General features: G+C 38.0%; 3 protein-coding genes across 8 annotated transcripts; 1 reads left to right on the top strand and 2 right to left on the bottom strand.

Moving 5' to 3' along the window:
• Positions 1 to 5,532: 5,532 nt before the first annotated feature.
• Positions 5,533 to 10,549, top strand: LOC131017972 (cation/H(+) antiporter 18-like). 2 transcript variants are annotated; one of them, XM_057946738.1, is made up of 3 exons: positions 5,533 to 5,806; positions 6,795 to 7,019; positions 8,005 to 10,549. In XM_057946738.1, exons 2-3 carry the CDS (start codon positions 6,825 to 6,827, stop codon positions 10,231 to 10,233), a joined length of 2,424 nt encoding a protein of 807 aa, XP_057802721.1. In that variant the 5' UTR covers positions 5,533 to 5,806; positions 6,795 to 6,824; the 3' UTR covers positions 10,234 to 10,549. The 2 variants fall into 2 exon arrangements, with proteins under 2 accessions (XP_057802721.1, XP_057802723.1); XM_057946740.1 differs by lacking the exon at positions 5,533 to 5,806 and adding an exon at positions 6,488 to 6,520.
• Positions 10,550 to 12,708: 2,159 nt separating this feature from the next.
• Positions 12,709 to 14,526, bottom strand: LOC131017971 (uncharacterized). 5 transcript variants are annotated; one of them, XM_057946736.1, is made up of 5 exons: positions 14,099 to 14,526; positions 13,888 to 13,996; positions 13,700 to 13,803; positions 13,345 to 13,502; positions 12,709 to 12,976 (listed from the first exon to the last, which is right to left on the bottom strand). In XM_057946736.1, the coding sequence occupies exons 1-4, from the start codon at positions 14,509 to 14,511 to the stop codon at positions 13,496 to 13,498; spliced, it is 633 nt and encodes a 210-aa protein (XP_057802719.1). In that variant the 5' UTR covers positions 14,512 to 14,526; the 3' UTR covers positions 12,709 to 12,976; positions 13,345 to 13,495. The 5 variants fall into 5 exon arrangements, 4 of the variants coding, with proteins under 4 accessions (XP_057802719.1, XP_057802720.1, XP_057802718.1 ...); XM_057946737.1 differs by having other exon boundaries at positions 12,709 to 12,972; XR_009099950.1 differs by lacking the exon at positions 13,345 to 13,502 and having other exon boundaries at positions 13,888 to 14,010; positions 14,099 to 14,500.
• A 1,080-nt stretch (positions 14,527 to 15,606) lies between these two features.
• Positions 15,607 to 22,660, bottom strand: LOC131017970 (cation/H(+) antiporter 18-like). The gene is made up of 3 exons (XM_057946732.1): positions 22,399 to 22,660; positions 18,563 to 18,837; positions 15,607 to 17,978 (listed from the first exon to the last, which is right to left on the bottom strand). The coding sequence occupies exons 2-3, from the start codon at positions 18,752 to 18,754 to the stop codon at positions 15,762 to 15,764; spliced, it is 2,409 nt and encodes an 802-aa protein (XP_057802715.1). The 5' UTR covers positions 18,755 to 18,837; positions 22,399 to 22,660; the 3' UTR covers positions 15,607 to 15,761.
• Positions 22,661 to 24,329: the final 1,669 nt, after the last annotated feature.

The following is a 24,329-nucleotide window of genomic DNA, read 5'->3' as shown; positions in this document are numbered from 1 at the left end:
GTCTCTAACCAATTGAATCAATATTGGAAGTATGTTCTAGAAAAGAATTGTGTCTTTTCGACAAAGTAATTCGTATTCGATTATAGGTGTGATATTCGAATTACTACTTTGAAAATTGATAAAAAAATTATTGCTTTATGAATTGATTTGCGTAATATTTTCAATCAAAGTTATTATTATTATTATTATTATTATTATTATTATTATTATTATTATTATTATTATTATTATTATTATTATTATTATTATTATTATTATTATTATTATTATTATTATTTTTGGTTTGATTGCTTCATTTTTTTTATTAAATCTGTAGTTTTACATCTATGATATAATTTTACAAGGCCTCAATTTTCCCACGCATTGTTGGTTTGGATTCCCTTCAAACGCCATTTATATTTTTAAGGGTAGATTGCCTACGTGAAACCATTGTGTCGCCCTCAATTGTAAATTTAATGATGTATTCAATCAATAAGTGCAATTGCTTTTATATATGAACTGCCCAATTGCTTTTCTATATGAAATGCTCAATTTCATGTTATTATTTTCGACAAGGGAGAAGTACTACGATTAGATATTTTTAATCAAAAGGAAAATTATTTTATGTTGCCTTAGATATATTTATTGCATGCGTTTGATAGATAAGTTTCACGTTTGATTTATTAGGCAATATATGAATTGGTCTTCTATTGCGATCATTAATCAATATATGAATAAACATTGTAATGATAATATTAGATTTTTTTTATTCATATGATTTATAATTTAATTAAGTGTTTAATTTTTTTATCCGTGATGAATAGTACAACCCGCACTCTAATTATTCATTTGGATGATTTTTTATCACCCCAAAATTAGATGAATTATTTAATCATTCTTCAATCATATCAATTTTATCCATCACATTATCAAATAAAGTGTTCCTAAAAGTCTAACAATCCAAGGATAAAGGGGGCAATAAACTATTTATCCACACTAAGGCGACGTTTACTTTTGATGATTAGCCTTGATAGATAAAACTGACAAGGTTAATCCATTATTTACTTAGATGGACTGGAACTTTGGGATATCCTAATACCCTTGATTATCTCAATCATTTGAGCTAGTTTTGCTTGATTTATATCTCATTGAAAGTGTGGGATTTGAGGAATCCTGATCTCGAGGATAAAAATTTTCAATCGTGTATCTTATTAATCATGCAAAGTATACATCCCCTAGCTAATTAAGATGATAATCTCCTATATGACATCATTATAATTTAGGTTCTTATTTTTTTGGGTTAGTGTGGTTTAAATAAGAACCTCGCGTATAAGAAATTGGTATCGATTTTGATACTCTGTGATGTGGAGTGAATCTGGGAGCTCAACGTTGTGTAGTACATAGGCTCAACTATGGGCTTTATAAACATATTTCTAGTAAGGACGAGGGCCCGTTTATATTATTATTGTAATTATTGTTCTATATACTTTGGCAACGTTGTCTGCCACAAGGCATGGTGATGAACCTAAAAGTCTGACTTGTGTGACTTAATTGGACAGAGTTGGTATCGACAATATAAATGCACAAGAAGGTTCGTCATTCGTGGGATAAGCTGCATGTGGCATCTGGCAGTTGAATCCTCTCTCTCTCTCTCTCTCCCCTCTTTTTATAAGGAGTATGTGGCCCTGGAGTTTTACAATTGGCAACATTTGATGCACGGAGAACATGTGGTCCGTAATTAACACCCTTGAAGCAGAAGTCAACGAAATAGTTAGTTATTAGTCAGATTAGCAAGATTCTCACTGTAAATGCAACTGAATCATGTTATGTACGTGAATATTGAGAAAGATAATTCTACCCTCATTGCTTATAGTAGTACATATAGGATATATTTGTAAATTGTAAAGCTACGTTCATTTGATAATATAGAAAAGCTTTCTATGCTATTCGTCATTCAATTTTCATAAATTTAATGTTCATACTAAGAATCTACTGTAAAAGATCGAGATAGGAGAAGAGGAGGACCTTCGTGCTGGACTGGGATTCGCTGCTTTGGGAAATTTAAGAGCTTATACCTCATTTGTTCGTGATTATCTCGTGTTTAAACATTAGGTTCCTAATATCTCTCTAAATTTCATGGGTTTTGGAATATTACGATTTATAGATTCACCACTCAATGGGCGTGCATTTCACGTGGTTCATGCAATGACTGATATTTGCATGTGTAGCACACACGTCCGTAGCGTACGTATCTTTTGGTGTGCCCGTGTGCATGGTGGGATTCCCCACACGAGGTCCTATATTTTATTTTTGGTGTCATACTTTCAATTTATTATACTCCTTTTGTCCATTCAAATGGGTACTCATATTTTCTTTTTGGTATGTCCATCAAATGAGTACCCATTTTCTTCTTTGGTAAGTATACCTCACATAACACAGCTTGTGATCAACTTGTTGATCTAAACCCAGCTGACTCATTATCAGCTGAGTTGTTCAAAACTTAACTACTCTGAGAAAACAAGCAAAAACATTAATTGGTGTATTATCCCTCCCTATACACTAGTACATACTTGCCTCGGAACCAACAATTGGCATCAGAGCTTTGGCTCAATAGAACTTTGTGTATTGATGTACAAGTTGAAAGCTTAATGAATAAGTTCTCGTCCATGGAACTTGCTGAGACATAGACAGAGACATACAATCTTATGATCAAACGTTTTGAGAAGATTGAATCAAAACTCAACAGACAAAGGAGTTTCCATCGAGAGAATCATAGTCAATCGTTAAAGATCAGCAAGACTACTAAAGAATTATCAAGCTCAGATGATGAAGGCAACAAAGCCAACAACAATCTAATCAGAAACTAAGACAACGGCTTCATTGATCTTGATCATTGGCTAAATGAGCCAGGGGTAACATTTAAACTTCAGTTTAAGTACACATCTAAAGCTAATGAGTCCAGTTCTCCTAAGATGAATCCCTTGCAATTATTGTTGGTAGTTCAAGGGGATGGAAAAGTTAATCACAAATTGATGTACGTGACATGTGTTGTGAATAGTCGACATGCTATGACCATGGTAGATAGTGGAGCCACCCATAACTTTATTTTTGACCAACTTGTTGAGAAATTTGAATTGCAATTATTGTCATATACAAGCTGAATCAAAGTTGTGTATTCAGAGGCAAAACCAATTCAAGGTGTGTGAGGTGTTGATTCACAAATTGACACTTGGAAGGGATCATGTTAATTGATGGCGGTGCCCTTAAATGATTTCAATGTGATCCTTGGGATGCAATTCTTAACTATGGTGAAGGTTTCTATGATGTCCCACGTGGGTGGTTTGATGATTCTTGATGACCGTTGCCATACATTTGTGAGAGGGGAGTACCGAGCTGGAAACAAGTTGTTTGGGTTGATCTCAGCCCTACAGTTGAAGAAAGGGTTAAAGCAGGGTGTGCCTATGTACCTTGTGTCTATGATCGAGATCAATCCTGAAGTGACCTACGAAGTCCTCCACCTGAACTACTTAAAGAGTTTTCACCGATGATGGTAACATACCACCAGATTGAGTTGTCGTCGCACGAGGCCGCCTGCACAAGCCCCATATCATACGTTGTCATCTGAGTTGGCGGAGTTGAGAAAGCAATTGGATGAGTTGTTGCAAGCGATTTGGTGGAGCTGTCTAAAGCACCGATGTTGTTCCAGTGGAAGAAGGATAGATCAGTTAAGATTTTGCATCGATTATAGGGCGTTGCATAAGGTGATTATATAAAATAAGTACCTTATTATGAATGCCCTTGATCTATTTGATAAGCATTCGAGGGCAAGTATATACACCAAGATTGATTTACGGTCTGGATAATGGCAAGTACATATTGTGCCGGGAGATGAGGCTAAAACAACATGTGTTACAAGGTATTGTTCATTGAATTCTTGGTGATCCCATTTGGCATAACTAATCCCCTGCTATATTTTGCAATTTGATAAACAATATGCTATATGAGCTTCTAATTTATTTTGTGTGGTATATTTGTATGACATTGTTATTTACTCGAAATCATTGTCTGGACATGTTGAGCATATGAGAGTTGTTTTCTTGAAATTGCGTGAGAACAAATTGTATGCGAAGAAAAAAAAATGTGATTTTTTTAGGGGACTCCATTACATTTCTTAGCCACCTGATTGGTTAAGGAAAGATTATGATGGACAAAAAGAAGGTGCAATTTGTGTTAGATTGACCCTTACCATCCAAAATTGCGAAATTGAGATTATTTCTAGTCTTGGCAACTTGTGCAAATTACTATGTTGGGTTTAATGGAGGGTACCAATCAACCAGGGATGTTATATCAGGATTTACCCTTGCATACCAAACAAATAAATCCATACACGTATCAGTGCCTCCATACTTGATACTAATCAAGATTTTAGCAATATTGCCCAAACCTATCAAGGTAGCCAAACACGCACTTACACTATTATACACTATTTTTGCAAAAGTGTGCAATTGTAAAAAGCAATATTACACACTTTTTGCATCAATTACAAGATTTTGTTAAATCGTGTAAATTAAAAAAAAGTATGTAACAATGTATTTTTACACTGTTACATGATACATTAACATTTTGATCGAAATGATTACTAGTTCTACAATTTTATCATATGAATAAAATTTCCTTTCACTATGTAGTTTGGCTATGTTGCCTCAAATTAATATCCAAGTAAAATTAATGTATCACTTATTGTGTATTTTTACACTGATTTGTAATTGAGCAAAAGAATGCAAACACCCTTTTTTTAACTAAAATCAAATAGCAGTAAAAATAAATTTTATTCTAAAATAGTGGAGACAATAGCTTTTGCAACCAAAATATCCTTGTATCGTATAATAACTTTTGCAATCCATTTTTTTTTATACAAATTTTTCAAAATCGTATAGTAGTCGCTAAAAGTGTGTAATCGTGTTTTACACGATTATACATTTTTTTTTTCATAATAACAATGTTTTTTGTAATTACACATTTTTTTATACTGGTACATATTTTTGTGAAAATCATTTAATTGTCTATTTTTACACTGTTACACACTATTTTTGCAAAAAAGTTTGTAATCGTTGTGATTTTCAATTTTTATTTTACCTTTTTTTTTAAAACTCATATTTATACATTTAGACCCAAAAAATTAATATTTCTAATTTTTTATCCTTTGGATATTAGTTTCTTTCACTATGTGAGAATGAATATACTGGCCCATTTATTAATTTTTTTTTGCCAAATTTCGTACTTTTATCACCAATAAGGCAAATAATAATCTCTACAATAAATACTCTCTCCGTCCCGCGAAGCGTGACCCACTTTTCTTTTTAGGTTGTCCCACGAAGTTTGACCTGTTTCTAAAAATAGTAAAAAATTTACCCTTTATTCACCTTTTCATTTTTTCACCTACCACACTTAACACACAAAATACCAATTTCTTAATTCTCGTGCCGAAAAGAAATAGATCACACTTCATGGGACGGAGGGAGTAATAAAGTTGACATGAGTTTACAAAGAAGGAACAAAGGAAGTCAATTGCTATTGGCTTTATTTGGAATGGCTAGCGAAGCCCACCAAGACTCAATAAATAGTTGACGAGTTTGATCTAAGTATGCAACTCTCGCAAAAACCCTCTCCCACTCTCGCACTCTTCTCTCTCCCTCTCTCGCACTCTTCCTTTTCTTAACTCTAATCATTCTCTCTCTTCGACGAATACCAGTTCGATGGTCAACGAGGTCTGAGCGTGACAAGCAATCCTCTTCCCAGAACTCTCCAGCGATCCAACAAAATTCAGGTATGTATTCTGTTTTTATAATTAACCTTCTTCATCTCATATACATTACCAAAAAAATGAATGGGAATAGATGATAAAAAAAATTCCGGTTTCGTGACATTAATGTGAAGAGTCAATTACATCATTTTCGTTGAAAAAAGATCCCCCACTGGCACACGTTTCTGCACTTTAAAAGTAAGAAAAATGTCCAAAAGTCAAATTTCTTACGGTTTGCTGTTTGTAAGTCAACGAAAGATCGCCTCGACGAATTAGCAGACACGCACAACCATTCCTCAAGATCAGATTTTGGAGTTTCTAATATTGAAAAAATATTCAGAGCCTTTTGAGGAAATATTTTATTAATTCTTTTTTATCGGAGATTATAATCGACTCCGTCACCTTCAGATTGATGCAAAATATTATAAATTCTGTATATTATGTTGCCGTCAATCAATAGGTTAAAAATTTTATATATTTATCTTCGTCGTGGTGTCCCAGTCAACACTTTCGTGAATAGCGATGGATCAATTATGTTTCTGAACATGAAGATCTAGGATATAATCAAAGAGACCTTAAACCACTAAACCCTTGACAACTTGCGCTGTAAAAATCATTCTACAGTAACTTATTGACTTTAATGACTCAAATCCGTTTATTTATTTATTTATTTTATAATATCTGACAATTTTATTTATTTGCACCTCTTTTTTGTAACATGTCGACCAAAATATCACTGTAAGGCAGCTTAATTCGGAAGCTTTTCGTAATTCTGTGACAATCTTTTAATCCGTATAGTGTTTTTAATTTTAGTTATTAATGTTTACTTTTCAGTGCACGTGATGTTGGATCTGGGTCCAAACCATTAATATTCTTACCATTATTCATTGTGTTTATAAGAAACTTGAGAGTTGCAACAAAATGATAGTCAATCCTTTTGGTTTTAGTATAAGTTGCTGACTTGCTGATGATCTAAATCTAAAGTGTGATGATTTCTTTAATTTTGATGCAGTAAAGAATCAGTTGTTCGTGACCTGAAAAAATGGCATCGAATGGAACAGTAAAATGTCCAGCACCGATGAAGGCGACTTCTAATGGAGTCTTCCAAGGAGACGATCCTCTCGACTTTGCGCTGCCTCTGCTGATACTGCAGATATGCCTCGTGGTCGTGCTCACCAGAGTGCTCGCCTATCTCCTCAGGCCGTTGAGACAACCACGTGTCATTGCGGAGATTATTGTCAGTGTTCTTGTCGTTGTTTGTTGCAACCATAGTAGGGATTACTAGTGTGTGTTTTAGCATTTTCTTTCTTACCTTTTAAGGAAAACATTTTATAGTGTCTTTTTCTCATATCTTTAGTTAACCACCGTTGCTTGTGTGTGTTTTAGTTTTAAGGAAAACATTCTTTAGTGCCTTTTCTCATATCTTTAGTTCTTCACCATTGCTTTTATGTTGTTGAGTGGTAGTGCTCAAGATTATTTATTGGACATCTATTTCTAGATTTGCACCATTGCTTTTGGGACCTTTTACTGACAAGTAGTTAAACGTGAACTTTTACTTGTGCCTTTTTGTCTAAGACTCTAACCATAGAAATTGGGATTCTTCCAAGAATAGTGCTCTTTGCATGGTGTGGAGACACATATCTTCATCTTTTACACTTTGATAACTTTGTTTCCTAAAACCATACTGTCTACTTCGTGTGCTAATATAATCAGATAAAAAAACAAGTTTGAATATTTGAACTATAATATCATCAAACAAGTTCAAAATCAATCAATCCATCAAAGTAAACTTGTAGATTAGCCTTATATCAATAGTCTATCACTAAAAGTAAGCGCCCATTTATTCGATATGATGTTATAATGATTCTGTATACGTGCTTCTCTATAATGATGTTATAATTGAAGTGCAAATAATTCACTCTGGAAACTGATCTTTTTCCAATTTAACTCACATATTTCTGCAAAACTTGATGGGGTGTTTTAGTTTTTTATCTGGAACTTGGATAAGTGATTAGAATCTATTGCCAGATATAGTATAATTAACTGGACTCTATTGCCCTTCCATTTATTTACTATTTTCATAAAAAGGAAGCAGAGAAATTACTTAGACATTGTTTTTGTTAATACACTGATCAAAATGGTAATGTTTGGTAAAAGAAATCTGAAGTAACAGCATTATACTGCAGAGGTAAACTAATACAATTGATATCTCATTTTGACAGGGTGGAATAATACTAGGTCCATCTGTTTTAGGCCGCAATGAGAAGTATCTCCACACCATTTTCCCAGCAAGGAGCCTCACAGTCTTGGACACCGTTGCTAATCTCGGCCTCCTCTTCTTCCTCTTCCTCGTTGGCCTCGAAATCGACCCAGCATCTCTCCGTAGGACCGGAAAGGCCGCCCTAAGCATTGCCCTCGCTGGAATCACCCTCCCATTCGCCTTAGGAATCGGGACCTCGTTCGTGTTCAGGGCCACTATCTCCACAGGCGTAAGCCAGGCCCCGTTTCTCGTATTCATGGGAGTTGCCCTCTCCATCACCGCCTTCCCGGTGCTGGCGCGCATCCTGGCCGAGCTGAAGCTGCTAACCACCGACGTTGGCCGTATGGCCATGTCCGCTGCTGCTGTCAACGACGTGGCTGCTTGGGTCCTGCTTGCTCTGGCTATCGCCTTATCCGGCACGGACCATTCTCCCCTTGTGGCGGTGTGGGTATTCCTCTGTGGCTCGGGTTTTATAATCCTTTGCATATTTGTTGGCCCACCTATTTTCAAATGGATGTCACACCGCTGCCCTGAGGGCCATCAAGTAGATGAAATATACATATGTGCCACATTAGCTGCTGTTTTGGCCGCCGGTTTTGTTACTGATGCTATAGGAATCCATGCGCTCTTCGGGGCTTTTGTCCTTGGAGTTCTCGTCCCTAAACACGGAGCCTTCACCGGTGCCCTGGTCGAGAAAGTTGAGGACCTCGTCTCTGGTCTGTTCCTTCCTCTGTATTTCGTCTCAAGTGGCCTCAAGACGAATGTGGCCACCATTCAGGGGGCTAATTCGTGGGGTCTTCTTGTGTTAGTCATAATCACGGCGTGTTCTGGGAAGATAGCTGGAACAGTTCTGGTCTCTCTTTTCTGTAAGATCCCTTTCAAAGAGGCTCTCACACTTGGTTTCCTAATGAACACAAAAGGTCTGGTGGAGCTCATCGTGCTCAACATAGGGAAAGACAGGGGAGTGTTGAACGATCAAACATTTGCTATTATGGTTTTGATGGCGTTGTTCACAACGTTCATGACGACGCCGATCGTTGTGAGGATATACAAGCCTGCTCGGTTGGCGGCGGCTGTGGTGGAGTACAAGCGGAGGAGCATACAGAAGAAGGAGGAGGCTTCGAATGCGGAGCTCCGCCTCCTCGTCTGCTTCCACAGCACCAGGAACATAGCGTCGCTGATCAACCTGATGGAGGCGTCACGTGGCATGGGGAACCGGCGCGGGCTCCGCGTCTACGCCATGCACATGATGGAGCTGTCGGAGAGATCCTCTGCGATAGTGATGGCGCACAAGGCAAGGAACAACGGCATGCCGTTCTGGAACCGGAAACGCAGCTCCGACCCCAATCACATTGTCGTCGCTTTCGAGGCCTTCGAGCATCTCAGCCAGGTCTCGGTCCGGCCGGCCACCGCGATCTCGGCCATGTCGAGCATGCACGTCGACATCTGCAACGGCGCCGCGAAGAAGAGGGCGGCGATGATCGTGCTGCCGTTCCACAAGCATCAGCGGCTCGACGGCCGGCTCGAGACGATCCGGTACGATTTTAGGCTGGTGAACCGGAGGGTCCTCGAGCACGCGCCCTGCTCCGTTGCTATCTTCGTCGACCGGGGCCTGGGCGGGACGGCGTATGTGGCCACGAGCAACGTGAACTACGCCGTCACGGCCTTCTTCTTCGGGGGCCCTGATGACCGTGAGGCTCTCTCCTACGGGGCCCTCATGGCGGAGCACCCCGGCATAGCCTTCAACGTCGTTCGTTTCCTTGTGGACCCCTCCCTCGCTGGTGAGGATATCCAGTTAGGCATTGATGATAATCAAAGTAGCACACCAGAAGATCGATCGAAGGATGAGGAGTTTCTTGCGGATTTGAAAGAGAAAGTGGCGAAGAATGGATCCATCAGATTGCAAGAGGTCGTGGTGAGCAATGCGGCGGAGGCAGTCGAAGCAATGCGTGCGCACGACCGTTGCAATCTGTTTGTGGTGGGAAGAATGTCGGAGGGGCAGTTAGCTGCGGCTCTTAAGAGCCATAGCGACTGCCCTGAGCTTGGACCGGTCGGAAACTTGCTGATTTCGTCGGAATTTTCGACGAAACCGTCGGTGTTGGTGGTGCAGCAGTATCGCGCGCAGCTGACTGGGGACTCGCTTAATTCGCTTAGGATAGAAGATGTAGCAGAGGAGTCGGATTCACAGTAATTTTGCTATGTGACTTATCTTTCTCTGGTATGCATAAATGTCGTCGAATTACTATTCTTGGTTTGGATGATCTACTACGATAATGGAGTTGCAACATGCATGAAGGGAATAAACTATGAGCTAGTTAGATTTTGCTCTGTTTTGATTTTCAAGATATGATAAGCTTGCAAATGATATTCATGTTGGATTACCATGTTTCCATTTGGTTCTAAGAGAAAAGAGAAGGAATAGATAGCGGTGAAATGGTGATTTGAATATAGGAATGTCAATCGGTCCAACTCATTCATTATTGTATCAGTTTTTTTTTTTTTTTTTTTTTTTTTGTGTTTTCGGACTATTTGTTTATCAACTTTTCAGGGTGAAATTTTTTCAAGCTAAAAATCTTCAAATCTAGCCTTATCAAGTTGTTCGATTCCAGAAAATTCACGAAGTTTGAGGCTGAATTTTGACGTAGATGTTCGTATCTTTAGGGTTGTAAACAAATCAAGTTGCTCGCAAGCAATTTGGAGTTCGGCTAAAAAAAAGCTTGTTTATTGAAATTTGATAGACAAATAAACCAAGCTTGAACTTGGTAGTTCGGCTCGTTAGCTCATGAATAAGCTTAGTGATTTAGCTTTAAAATATAAATTATTACTAGGTCCAACATATATTTTACTTCTATAGTTAGTAATAATTGCATTAAGTCTCTAATAATTGTATTCTTATAAGAATATAATTCATATATTATATGTAATTGTGAATGAAATAATTTTTTTCGAGAAGAAAATAAATAATATTTCGTCGGTCCTTGAAATATCTTCTTTTATTTCCATTTTCGTTCATTCTCGAAACATCTTCCTAATCTATTTTTAAAAACATTTTCACTAATTATTACCTTTACCAATTTTCATATATTTACATCAATTACGACAAATGGATTAGCCATTTTTCATTTTAATTGGTCTATTAGCAAAGTCGGCCCTTATGTATAGTTTGTGGGGCAATGGCCTAAATATATATATATAGAAACAATAGGGCCGAATGGCCCTATTCAACATACAACATCAAATTTTGTCCAACATTTGAAAAAAGATAAATTTTGGCCATTTTATGTATGTCATGACTATTCTACCATTTTCTCTCCTCTCTCTTTCTCATCTCTTCCTCTCTCTCTCTCTCCAGCGGCCGCCGCTCTCTCCTCTCTCTTTCTCATCTCCCTCTCTCTCTCTCCAGCGGCTGCGCGGCAGCGGCGCCGAGCACGTAGATCTCGCGGCTTGGGTAGAAGTCGTCGGAGTGGAGGATGAGGCGGTGGCGGTGGAGGAGATCCGGTCCTCTGAAATCGGCGGCGTGGAGGAGGGACTGGTCAGGTGGTGGCCATCTCCCTCTTCCTACCCTTCGTCTTCGGTCTAAACGCAGCGGTGGAGGATCCGGGATCCAGATCGTCATTGTGACGGGACGTTACGCTGCCTCCTCCGACTTCAGATCATCGTTGCGCCGCCTCCTCCATCGGCAGATCTGATCTACGCTGCAACACTAGCCGTCACTTCCTTCGATTTGAGCCATCGGCAGATCTGATCTGATCTGTATTTGTGCTGCACGTATGACACTAAAAAAGACCATTTTAAACACTTCCCCCTAGGGTTTAGATATTTCATTTAGAGTTTAAATTATCCATTTGGGGTTTAGATGTTCCATTTAAGGTTTAGATTATCCATTTAGGGTTTAGATGATGTTCCATTTAGGATTTAGATTATCCATTTAGGGTTTAAATGACCATTTTACTTAGTTTTATTTTTAATTTTCGTTGGCACTTGTGGCACTAAATAGTTCCATAAGTGCCAAAAAAGACCATTTTACTTTATTTTAATGTCATAAGTGCCAACGAAAATTCAATAAAACAAAGTAAAATCTTGGCACTATTAGTGCCATAAGTGCCTAACCTGACCCGACACGTGACCCGCGTGTCTAATCCTACCCGGTCCGCCTCATTAAGGGTAAAAACGTCCGAATTTGTAACACTACAAGAATCTGACCGATTACCGACGGAAAATTCCGTCGGTAAAGTCAAAAATTCCGTTGCTAAAAACTAATACCGACGGATTAACGACGGCGCGCGTACGTCGCTTAAAATATGGTCGGTAAAATTTTTACCGACGAAAATTAAATCCGTTGCTAAATTACCGACGGAAATAGCAACGGAATGCCCGTCGGCTGCGAGGGGACGACGACGGCGTCGTCTAGACTTAACGACGGAAATAGCAACGAAATTTTCCGTCGCGATTAGCAACGGAATCAAATTCCGTCGGTAAATTTCGTGCGGGTATTAGCAACGGAATCAAATTCCGTCGGTAATTTTCGTGCGGATATTAGCAACGGAATTAAATTCCGTCGGTATTTTTTAATACATTTTTTTTTTAATTTGCATTATACAATTTAACGACGTCCTGTTACACGCTTCTTTTCAATTATATAACCATCAATATCGAAAACACCAAATGAAATTTAAATTAGCATTCGAATAGTCATAACTTAACAAAATATTCAAGTGTTCACAAATATATAATAGAAATATTCAAGTATTCAAAATACAAAAACACAACATAATCAAGATGATGGTCCAGTGGGTGGAGTGGGTCCAGGTGGAAGCCTAGCCAATATCTCCTCGAACATACGCTGCTGAGCCTGAAATCGAGCATCGGTCTGCTCATCTTTCTGCCTCATCTCCTCCTTTTGACGTGCTATCTCCACGATACATGTTCACTGCCTTATTACAGAATAAATAAATAAATAAATAACAAAGAGTAGATCTTTGAACATATATGAGTCACAATCTCCTCAAACCATTCTTTTACACATGAATCAAGAATACACATTGCAAAACTGAGGCAGGATTCCAAATAAAACAGATGTAGACAAGGGACTGCAGCATAAGAATATGTACTTTCATCTCAAAAGAAAGTTCTGATTGATGAGAGATTCATTTGCTCATCGAGTACTTTTAACTGCTTTTAGAAGTTCCCAGAGTTCAGGAGATCATTGTTTGATCATCTAATCCCTCAAATACTCCATCAAATGTTTTCTCAATCTAATATATCAGACAAAGTAAGCATCCCCTATATTGAATGAAGATACCTTGTCCGAATACCCTTTGTGCTCTCAGCAGTCTCTCCCTCGCGCAGAGCAAGAGATGATGGTTTGAGCTTTCTCTTAGCCTGTTCAATTATATTTTGGCACTGTTCATCTGAGGCAAAATTAGGATAATAGATAGCCCGTGGTCTCCAACTCAGGATCTGCACTAGCATATGAATTTCATTTAGGAGAATATCCAAGTCCAGCATTTTGTCCATCTCACTAAAATCTCATCTTCCATAGAAAATTACCAAAAGTCCACTTCTCATTCTTTCACAATCACAGCCTTTAAACTAATTGCTCAAAGAAAATAACCAAACAGAAGTAATGGACTTTTTTCCCAAAGTAGTTCATATACCTTCTAACTAGAGACTCTCCACTTTCACCATGAACCATTGAATTCCCTTGTTCGTATCCAACATCTTGCAGCAATTTATGCCTGGATACACCCCTATTCACATCCTGCAAACAAAAATCGACGTCTACAAACACGAATACGCAGAAAGAATACCCACAAGCAAAATGCACCAAAACAAAAGGTTTCACCTGAGATATGATGATGGATCCAAATAGACCAGCAAGAAAGAAGCAGAAGCACAGAAAGAAAACAATCGGCAATGTTAGGTTTGACTCCAACCCCAAAACCCTTTTCCCTCTGTATTTTTCAATCTATATGTCACGACCAGATACATAAGAAAATATTTGAAATAATAGGATTTTTCAAATAATTAATGGAAATTAAAAAAAAATTACAAACCTATGGAGGAATCCGACGGACGCAGGCAGCGGAGGAAGAGGACCGGTGGCCGCGGAGGAGGAGGACCGGTGGCGGCGGAGGAATCGGGCGCTGGCAGCAGAGGACACGGCGCCAGGGAGGGGCGGGGCGAGCAGCAGCGCGGCGTGGGACGGGCAGCGGCGCAGGGCGGCAGCGGCGCGAGGCGGGGCGACCAGCGGCGAGGCGCGGGGCGGGCAGCAGCGCAGGGAGCGGCGCGGGGCGGAGCGAGGCGGAGCGAGCAGGGGCGCGGTGGAAACGGCGGCGTGGACGAGTCGCCGGAGGGGAGCACGCAGCGGGAGTCGCCGGAAATGGGGAATCGGAGGGGGAAATTTGGGAATTTTGAGAAATAGAAGTGAAAGTTGTGTTGAAAAAATGAAGGAGGAGGCGCGGTTCATTCACCTTTTTTTTAGGGCGCAGCAACGGAATAGCAACGGAAAATTCTGTTGCTATTTAGCAACGGACGTGAATTCCGTTGCTATTTAGCAACGGATTTGAATTCCGTTGTTATTTTTAAAATAAATATTTTCGGTTATTTGAATTAATTATTAGCAACGGACAATTCCGTTACTATTTAGCAACGGACGTGAATTCCGTTGCTATTTAGCAACGGACTTGAATTCCGTTGTTATTTTTAAAATAAATATTTTCGGTTATTTGAATTAATTATTAGCAACGGAATAGCAACGGAAAATTCCGTTTCTATTTAGCAACGGACGTGAATTCCGTTGTTATTTTTAAAATAAATATTTTCGGTTATTTAAAATAATTATTAGCAACGGAATATCGTCCGTCGGTAAATAGCAACGGAATGTTTCATCGCTATCTGCAATTTTTAAAATCGCGAAAATTAAAAAAAAAAGAAATAACAACGGAAAATTTCCGTCGGTAATTTTCCATCGGGGATCCGTCGGTAATTCCATCGGTAATTTAGCGGGAAAGATTCCCGCCAACACCCGTCGGTAAATCCGTCGGTATGTATGAAAGAGTATTTTCGTCGTTAATCCGTCGTTATTCGGTCGTTATTTTGTAACGGAATTAATTCCGTCGGTAATTCCGTCGGTGTCCGATAGCTTTTCTTGTAGTGTAAAATATGGCCAGAATTTAAGTTTTTTCAATAAGTGGGCCATAAATTGATTTCCATGATTCATTTTGGCTATCTCAAAATTTTTCTCATATATATATATATATATAGGTACATGGCTCTGCAAAAACTTTGATCTTATCACGAAGAACTTATTAATTTCTTCAACTAGAAGATATACTCCCTTAGTTTCATACAAATATAAATTTTTTGTAATTTTGGACCGTCTTACAAAAATATGAATAATTTTATTTTTGCACACCATCTTATGACAATTCCTTTACTTTTTGTCTCCATTTTTCATAAAGTGTGACTTATTTTTCACTGATAATACACTTTTAATTAATATACTATTTTTTAAAAATTCGTGTCAATTATAAATGTTCATGTTTTTGTGAGACGGAGGAAGTACATGAAAAATAAGATTGTATTAATTATTGAAAAAACAACAAGCTTGCTAGCTGCAGTGAAAGAAGACATAAATCAGATATACATTCTGTTGCTGTTGCTGCCGCCGCTGCTTCTGGTTATTCAGAATCTTATTTGTGCACATGATTTTCGTGATCATTCAGAATCATAGTCCTCCGTGTTCGTCTCCGTCGCGTCATCTTCTTTCAAAGACATCAACGAATGCCCCGTCAACTGGCTCCGGTACTGCTGCACCACCAGCACCGACGCCGTCGTCGAGAGCTCCGACGAGATGAGCAGATTCCCTATCGGCCCCACCTCGGGACACTCACTCTTCTTCTTGAGCGCCGCCGCCAGCTCACCCTCCGAAATCCTCCCCACCAAAAACAAGTTGCAGCTCTTGTGGGCCCGGACAACCTCCACCGCCTCCGCCGCGTCCTTCACCACCGTATCCTCAAACTTGATCGACCCGTCCTTGGACACTTTATCCTTGAAACACGATATAAATTCCTCATCGCTGGACCTCGCCTCGGCGCCGGGATCTCCCACGTCGACCTTCACGGCTCCCCCCGCGACCTTGGGGTCGACGTGGAAGCGCACGACGTTGAGCCTGATCCCGGGGTGCTCCGCCATGACCGCCCCGTAGGCCAGCGCCTCGCGGTCGTCGGGCCCACCGAAGAAGAAGGCGCTTATCGTGTAGTCCACGTTGCTGGCGGAGACGTGCGCGGCCCCGCCGAGGCCGCGGTCGATGAGGATAGCGACGGAGCACGGCGCGCACTCGAGGACTCGGCGGTTGACGTGGCGCATCTCAGCACGCGTGGTCTCCAAGTGGCCATCGATCCGCTGGTGCTTGTGGAAGGGCAAGACGATGACGGAGGCCCGCTTGCTCTCGGCGACGGAGCAGATGTCCTGGTGCATGCTCATCATGGGCGAGATGGCCGTGGTGGGGCGGATGGAGACGTGGCTGAGCTGCTGGAAGGCCTCGAACGCCACGACGATCTGCGTGGAGTCGGTGGCCCGGTCCTTGTTGAAGAAGGGGATGCCGTTGTTCCTGGCCTTGTGCACCATGAGAATCGCCGAGGATCTCTCGGAGAGCTCCATGAGATGCATGGCGTAGACGCGGAGGCCGCCTCGCTTCCCGGTGCCGCGGGAAACCTCCATGAGATTGATGAGGGTCGGGACGGTCCTGGTGCTCTGGAAGCAGGCCAGGATCCGAAGCTGAGTGCTACTTTCCTTCCTCTGTATGGTCCGGTGCTTGTACTCGGATGTGGCCATGCGGGCTGGCTTGTATATGGCTATAACGGTGGGCGTGGTTATGAAGGTGGTGAAGAGCGCCATGAGCACCATGATGGCGAAGGCTTGGTCGTTGAGAACGCCTCGATCTCTCCCAATGTTGAGCACGATGAGCTCCACGAGGCCTTTCGTGTTCATCAAGAAACCAAGCGTGAGCGCCTCTTTGAAAGAGATTTGACACAAAATGGAGGCCACCACAGTGCCGATGATCTTCCCCGTGCAGGCGGTAAAGATCACCAGCCCGAGGAGGCCCCACGACTGCGCCCCTTGGATAGTGGCTACGTCGGTCTTCAGCCCGCTCGACACGAAGTATAGAGGCAAAAACATGCCCGACACCAAATCCTCAACTTTCTCCACCAGAGCCCCAGCAAACGGCCCTTCCTTGGGCACAAGCACTCCAATCACAAACGCGCCGAATAAAGCATGAATCCCGATTGTATCGGTCACCAGAGAGGCGGCCAGCACGGCCGCCAGAGTGGCGCATATGTATATCTCATCGACCGGCTCGCCCTCGGGGCAGCGCCGCGCCATCCATTTGAAGATGGGAGGGGCGCCAAGTATGCATAGAAACACGAATCCGAAGCCGCAGAGGAACACCCATAAGGAGACCAGAGGGGAGCCGGTGCCGGATAAGGCGATGGCGAGAGCCAGTAAAACCCAAGCGGCCACGTCGTTGACGGCGGCGGCGGACATGGCCATTCGCCCGACGTCGGTGGTGAGCAGCTTGAGCTCGGCTAAGATGCGGGCCAGCACGGGGAAGGCGGTGATGGAGAGGGCCACGCCCATGAATACGAGAAAGGGGGCCTGCTTTGCGTCGGCGGAGATGGTGGCTCGGAACGCGAATGAGGTCCCGATTCCCAAGGCGAATGGGAGAGTGATTCCGGCGAGGGCGATGCTTAGTGCTTTCTTCCCGGTTCGTTTTAGAGAAGGTGGGTCCAGCTCCAGCCCCACCAGGAATAGGAAGAATAGGAGGCCTAGATTGGCGATGGTGTCCAGCACTGTGAGGCTCCTTGCTGGGAATATAGCTTCTAGATATTTCTGGTTGCGCCCTAAAGCTGATGGCCCTAGTAGAATTCCACCCTATAAAACATTCATCTCAATATTTCATCAATAAAAAATAGTGTTAATTAAGACATACGCAAATATCCTCGATCCAATTGGGGAAATTCTTGATTCAATTTAATTAAAATTGTCTAATTCACTAATCTCCAATTACATTTATTAATCTCTAATTTTCAATCACAATTGGGGAGTATTTGATTTGAAAAAGTGTGCATTGAATGCATCTAGAGTGAGCCTAAAAAAGATACCCATCTTTCAATTTTGTCACAGACGGAAAACAATTTATAAGATAGAGAGCCCACCATCAGCAGTTAACGTCTTTCGTTTACTTGAATAAAAAAATAAACTAAAGTTAGAAGCTGCAAATATATTTTAGAATATAAACATCATCGCAGTAAAGTCATGCGACGTATCTAACATCAATAGTCAAATTAATACTAAATGAATGTGGAAGGCCGCCAAAATGACCACAACAACACAAGCTATCGAGGAAGGAAATTACTAATAAGGGAATCAAACGATGTGCTCAAGAATCATTGAACAAATTAATCAATAAATAATCTGCGGCGATCATCATATATAAGTAAAGAAAATTAACGTACTATGATTTCGGCGATCACGCGCGGCTGGCGCAGCGGCCGGAGAAGATACGCGAGCCCTCGAGTGAGCAGCAGCACCAGACATATCTGTATGATGAGAAGGGGAAGTGCGTAATGCAGAGGATCGTCGCCTTGGAACAAGCCGTTCGAGGTCGCCTTCATAGGCGGCGGGCATTTCGTGGCGTTAGCTGCCATTTTTTCGTGCCAAATATGCTGCAACGACTTAGATTTGCTTGTTTGTATTGTATGGATATATAGTCTCAGTTAATCCTCGGCACCTGGTGATAACCAAGAAACTATCAAACTATATATTTTTGTGCTACTATATACATACATAATTTGGTGCCTGTCTAAATTTGTAACCACCAATTATTATTAGTCAAAATCAACTATGAGTAAATGGTCTGCCAGAAGATGTAAATAGTCTTCACACTCAAAACACAAAAAAAAACTATGTAAAAGGGAGGAGCTAACGTGGTAGGCCAGAAGATGTAAATAGTCTTCACACTCTTCACAAATAATGTACTTCTTCCATCCTATTCATAATGATTCATTATTTTTTATTGTCTGCGTCCTGTTGTGATAATGGTTTAGTGTTCAAAAATATTTATTTTATACTATAAATTTACTTTACATTTCATCCTTATAAATGATTTTTATTTATTTTATATTTGAAAATATTTTTTAAATTTTTATATTTAAATAAAATGAATCATTATCGATGAGAGGGAATAAGTATATAATTTAGGATTCTTAGAATATACTAGTACTCCACGTATCAAAAGCGGAGAAAGAGGCTTTAAGGTATCAGCTAATAGAAATTTAAGGTGACAAAGGCGAAAACGGTCTCAACCTTTTACTTTTAGCTTCACATCATCAGTTTATACACGTGCCAAATTGTCTAACATGCAAGGCCATATATAAAATATTTTAAACTCCATATTTTCTTATTACAATATAGGAATAGGATTACTTAGAAATTGGAGAAGTGATTGATAGCCACTGCCACAACCGACGTCTTTTTATTAAAGTCCATATTTTCTTATTACAGTATATATAGGTGAGGTTTCCAATAAGATCTGTATATATGATGACATATAAGATTGATTTGTAAATATTTATTTATTGTATTCTATGACTAATGTATATCTAATTAGGAAAAAAATTTACTTAGTTCAAATTTTGAAAAGAGCAAAAATTTTATAAATTTTTTTAATATCGTTATTCAACATTATATACTGTATTATTCAAAATTTTGAGGCGCTCACATAAATTAATTCCTTTTATTTTTGAAAACTTTCTATCATACGGGGAGTTTTATTCTCTACTCACAAAATATTATTAATTATCATTATTAATATTATTTTTAAATGAAACACTAATTATTTTTTACTAAAATATGTCGTCTTCCTTTTAGGACTATTTTTATGGACGATTGAAGTATAATATTACGAAAATTAAACTATAAATCCCTTTTTAATATATATATACACACACACACATATATATGATAAAAAATTATATTTTTCACACCGTATAAAATACGAATCATGACCATAAATTCATATAAAATAATGAATTTATCTTAAATCTTTATGATCTAAAAGTTAAAAATAATTCAAAATTTTCTGTAGCAATAAGTAGTTCATACCTCCACTAGTTCTAGCCTTAATTCATTAGAATTTTCAAAGGAAAAGTGTGGCACGACATGATCGATTATACTATAGTTAATTATTCATAGCTCCAGTAATTGTTTTCTATTGAAGAGGTTAAAGAAAATCGTACACATATATTTGGCCAAGTCAAGGGAGAAAGAGAGAAAAAGTTATGAGTAAAAATGTTTGTCAAGAAAGACTGCAGAAGAAGAAATTACAAATATTAACATGAAACAACGAAAGATTAGTAGTCTCTACTAAATGCTTCTGAAAATTATAACAAGTACCGCTATAAATTTTACAATAACACTATTTGGAAAAAATATATACGGACAAAAAATGGTTAAATATTTAAAAAATATATATATTTATTTAAAGTTTCTATTCAAAGTGAAAATGGATTTAGTTATTTTTATTGTTTTCTCCATATTGTAGCTTTTTTTTATAATTTTTATAATTTTTTTCATTTTTATTACTCCCCATCTCACAAAAACATGAACGTTTTTCCATTTTGAGGCGTCTCACAAAAACATGAGCATTACTATTTTTGGAAATTATCCCCTTATTTTTCATCCCTCTTTTTTACACTTATTTACAAAAAAACTATTATGGCCCACCACTATCTTTTCTTAATTAATTCATTACTCTTACAACACTTTTTAAAGTGGGATCCCTTTTCCACTCACTTTAACTCTCAACCAACATTTTCTTAAAACCCGTGTTATTTCTCTTTGTTCATGTTTCTGTGAGACGGATGAAGTATTTTTTAAGTACAAAAATTACAAAAAAAAAATAGTAATAAAAATTAAAATACTAATTATTAAAAAAACTAACAAAATATAACTATTATTTGGAAAAAAAATAATAATACTAACTACATCTTTTTTAAATTCGGAACAAATTTTGTCCAAATAACATAATGAGTGATGCTACTTGGCCATAATATGAGTGACCATAATAGCTTTAAACTCAATGTATTTAAATAGTTTGTTCAAAATAAAAATATATTGCTAGTTTTATTATTTTGTACATACTGTAATTTTTTTAATTTGTTTTTGCAATTTTTTTTTAAAAAAAATTAAAAAAATAAAAAAATGCTATAATATGTAAAATATAAAACTAACTAAATCTTATTTTAATTTTAAACATAAAAATTAAATACATAAATTTTTTACATATTATAGCATTTTGGCCAATTTACCGATAATCTTTTACAATAATGGCAACCAGATATTCATACACATGTGGATTTCCCGTTTCCGTTTTACAATTTTTGTTTTTTGTCAGTTATATGTCGTGTCTTTTCTGCTTAATAAATGTGAATCGCAATTCAATGTCACACATACCAATACAAATTTATATCCCTGTACTCTAGTATACATTATATTCATTCCTTCTCATAAAAAAGAATATTCGTAAGTAACACAAATTTTAAAAAACACTTCCTCCTTCCCACTTCAATAACTCTCCTCTTTTGAACACGAAGATTAAAAAAATTTATTTTTTAGTAGGAAAGAGGTAGTAATGTGGTGTGATCCACACCAATTAAGTACTACATCAGTCCGCTAAGATTATATAAAATTGTTTGGGCACAAGATTTAATAAAATTTATGATGATTTTGTTGTAATTGAGAAAAGGTCCCACTATTTTATGAGATGTGTGGTTGAAATTGAATTTGAGGTGGATTTTTTTGTAAATAAAGAGTGTTAGTAAGGATAAAATATTAAAGAGGATGTTGGGACCATTGCCTTAAAAGAAAAGTGACATAATCTTGGCGGACGTCGGATATAGTAATTTTTACATAATTTTGACGAACGGAGGGAGTACAATTTTTTTATCAAAAAAGAAAATGAGCCTATTAAAATGAGACGGAGGGAGTACTACATAAAAATATATTACTAAGTCAAACAGAGTTAGTAAGTTATAGATATAGAAATGGCCTAATCATTAATATAGTACTATGTTTTCAAAATAATTGTACAATTAAAAAGTGTTTCTCCGTAAAATAAATAAAGAGTCTGGATAAAAAAAATAAAATATTCATCTGATCGAATGCATGAGAATCTTCTTCATGCTGCACATGGAAAATTCCTCATGAAACTCGAAATGTTCCATAAAATGCTCTTCCAATACACACACACACACGCAATGATGTATGTATAGATGTAGAGAGAGAAATAAACCAGAATCATATCGTGGAAACGCGTTGGAGAAAGATTGCAACAAGACTCGCCCCTTTGCTGAAGCTCTCTCTATACATACATACAGATGAAACGAAACGCGTGTGTGTGTGTGTTGTTTGATGCTTTGAATAATGTAGAATTTGTGTAGAAGAGAGAGAAGGCACAAAACAGAGTTCCAAAGATAGTGGAAGAAATGGTATTAAAATTATGCACAAGTGAAGAGGTAGTCTAGAGAGAGAAAGGGGAGTAGAGTAGCTTATCATCACACAAGCTTGCGTACTTATAGAGCGGGAAGAAGTGGTCTTGCCAATCAGGCACTAAACAATTAGCATGACTTTTGCAATTTTCAGAGGCTCTGTTTGGATAAAGCTTAAAGTCAATCCTATTTTTAGTAATTACTAAGTACGTATAACATACGATTAATTAATTTTCCAATTGTGTTGAAAATATATTATTTTCTCTATTATGTATATTTTATATTATCCTGACAATAATTTGATGGCGGTTGCAAGAAAAAAGATTTAGCATTTTAAATCAGAACTGGCCACGTACTCCTTTTAAACCATAGGACATGATACCATTCCTAGTCATACAAATTATCACATTTACAACTTGAATCAAACATATATATAATGGAATCATCTTCCAACACGCATGCATACTTAAATATAAATATATGTACAAAGAAGGAATATTCACATATTATCCAAACTTCAAATACTATGCAGTAATCCCTCCCCCTATGATCAATGTTCTTCACCTTTTCTCGTGCAAATTTTTAAAAAAGTTAAAAGGAGTGTCCAATGACGTAGCCAGACTTTTCAGTCGGTGGGCAAAATACTCTCTTGGTTCCAACTAACTTCATAAATATTCTTTTTTTTACCGTCTCAATTAAGATGATCAATTTTCTTATATGGAATAAATATATATAAGCAAAAAAAAATTAATCACTTATTTCACTTTATTACCAAAGACACTTAAAATACTAAGTTCTTAAATTTTCTGTCGAAAATAAGTTGATCAACTTAACTGAGACGAAGAAAGTAATAATCATAATATTATAAAAGACTCCTAATATTAGCAATTTCAATAAAATCATAATGCTACATTAGTTGCACCATAATATTACACAAATAAAAATAAATATTCTACCATCATAAAATTTATCTTTTATTTAATTTTCATGTTTTGAAATCGCTACATAATCGTTTCATTAGTACATATTTACAAATTCATCATTTCTGATGTAAGATATTAGACAATCATTCGATAATGTATCTCATATACGATAGTAGAGAGAAATTGGAATTATTAATAAAAATAATACTAATATTTATGTATTTATTTAATATTAAATATAAAATTACTAAAATACCCTTAATATTTTTAAAATATTCAGTGGGGCCCAGTGCCCCCACTGCCCCCCTCTAGCTATGTCACTGGGAGTGTGCTATGCGTGGAATTTAAATCTCACATTCAAAGTGTTATTATGAAGTGATATTTAAAAATGTGTGACGGAATGATCACTATTTTAATAACAACGAAAATACCGCAACTAACACGGTATAATCGTAGTATAAATAGTAAACAGAGTATCGTATTCACAGACACTGATAAACGAAAATACTCTAAGTAATTCTAATAAATTCTATAGCAATATCCAGGCAAGCAAACTAATATGGTGTAGAATAAAGACACTGACCATAAGGAATATACTATCGTTAATCAAACACATGAATTCAACCTATTGATTCAATTACCAATTACAATACAGCCCTGATGAAATATCACAATCATATTTATAATCTTCTCTAACGAACAACTATGAAAGTGGATTAATAAATTCCCTATCACATTCAAGTCTCAAGAGAATAAATTAACTCATAAATGCACATAAAGAATAAATTCCTATAGTCCACCTATCACATTTG

Source organism: Salvia miltiorrhiza, chromosome 3, assembly GCF_028751815.1.
Source record: "Salvia miltiorrhiza cultivar Shanhuang (shh) chromosome 3, IMPLAD_Smil_shh, whole genome shotgun sequence".
NCBI lineage: Eukaryota > Viridiplantae > Streptophyta > Magnoliopsida > Lamiales > Lamiaceae > Salvia > Salvia miltiorrhiza.
This window is presented reverse-complemented; position numbering and strand designations above follow the sequence as displayed.

What these genes read in the sequence shown, in the direction of transcription:
- LOC131017972 (XM_057946738.1), top strand. Translation starts at nt 6,825, where the DNA reads ATGGCATCGAATGGAACAGTAAAATGTCCAGCACCGATGAAGGCGACT. An exon ending in GTGTCATTGCGGAGATTATT is followed by an intron (nt 7,020 to 8,004) that starts GTCAGTGTTCTT and finishes TCATTTTGACAG; the next exon opens with GGTGGAATAATACTAGGTCC.
- LOC131017971 (XM_057946733.1), bottom strand. Translation starts at nt 14,511, where the DNA reads ATGAACCGCGCCTCCTCCTTCATTTTTTCAACACAACTTTCACTTCTA. An exon ending in GATCCATCATCATATCTCAG is followed by an intron (nt 13,804 to 13,887) that starts GTGAAACCTTTT and finishes TTTTGTTTGCAG; the next exon opens with GATGTGAATAGGGGTGTATC. An exon ending in GGAGAGTCTCTAGTTAGAAG is followed by an intron (nt 12,973 to 13,699) that starts GTATATGAACTA and finishes GTAATAAGGCAG; the next exon opens with TGAACATGTATCGTGGAGAT.
- LOC131017970 (XM_057946732.1), bottom strand. Translation starts at nt 18,754, where the DNA reads ATGGCAGCTAACGCCACGAAATGCCCGCCGCCTATGAAGGCGACCTCG. An exon ending in GCGTGATCGCCGAAATCATA is followed by an intron (nt 17,979 to 18,562) that starts GTACGTTAATTT and finishes AATGTTTTATAG; the next exon opens with GGTGGAATTCTACTAGGGCC.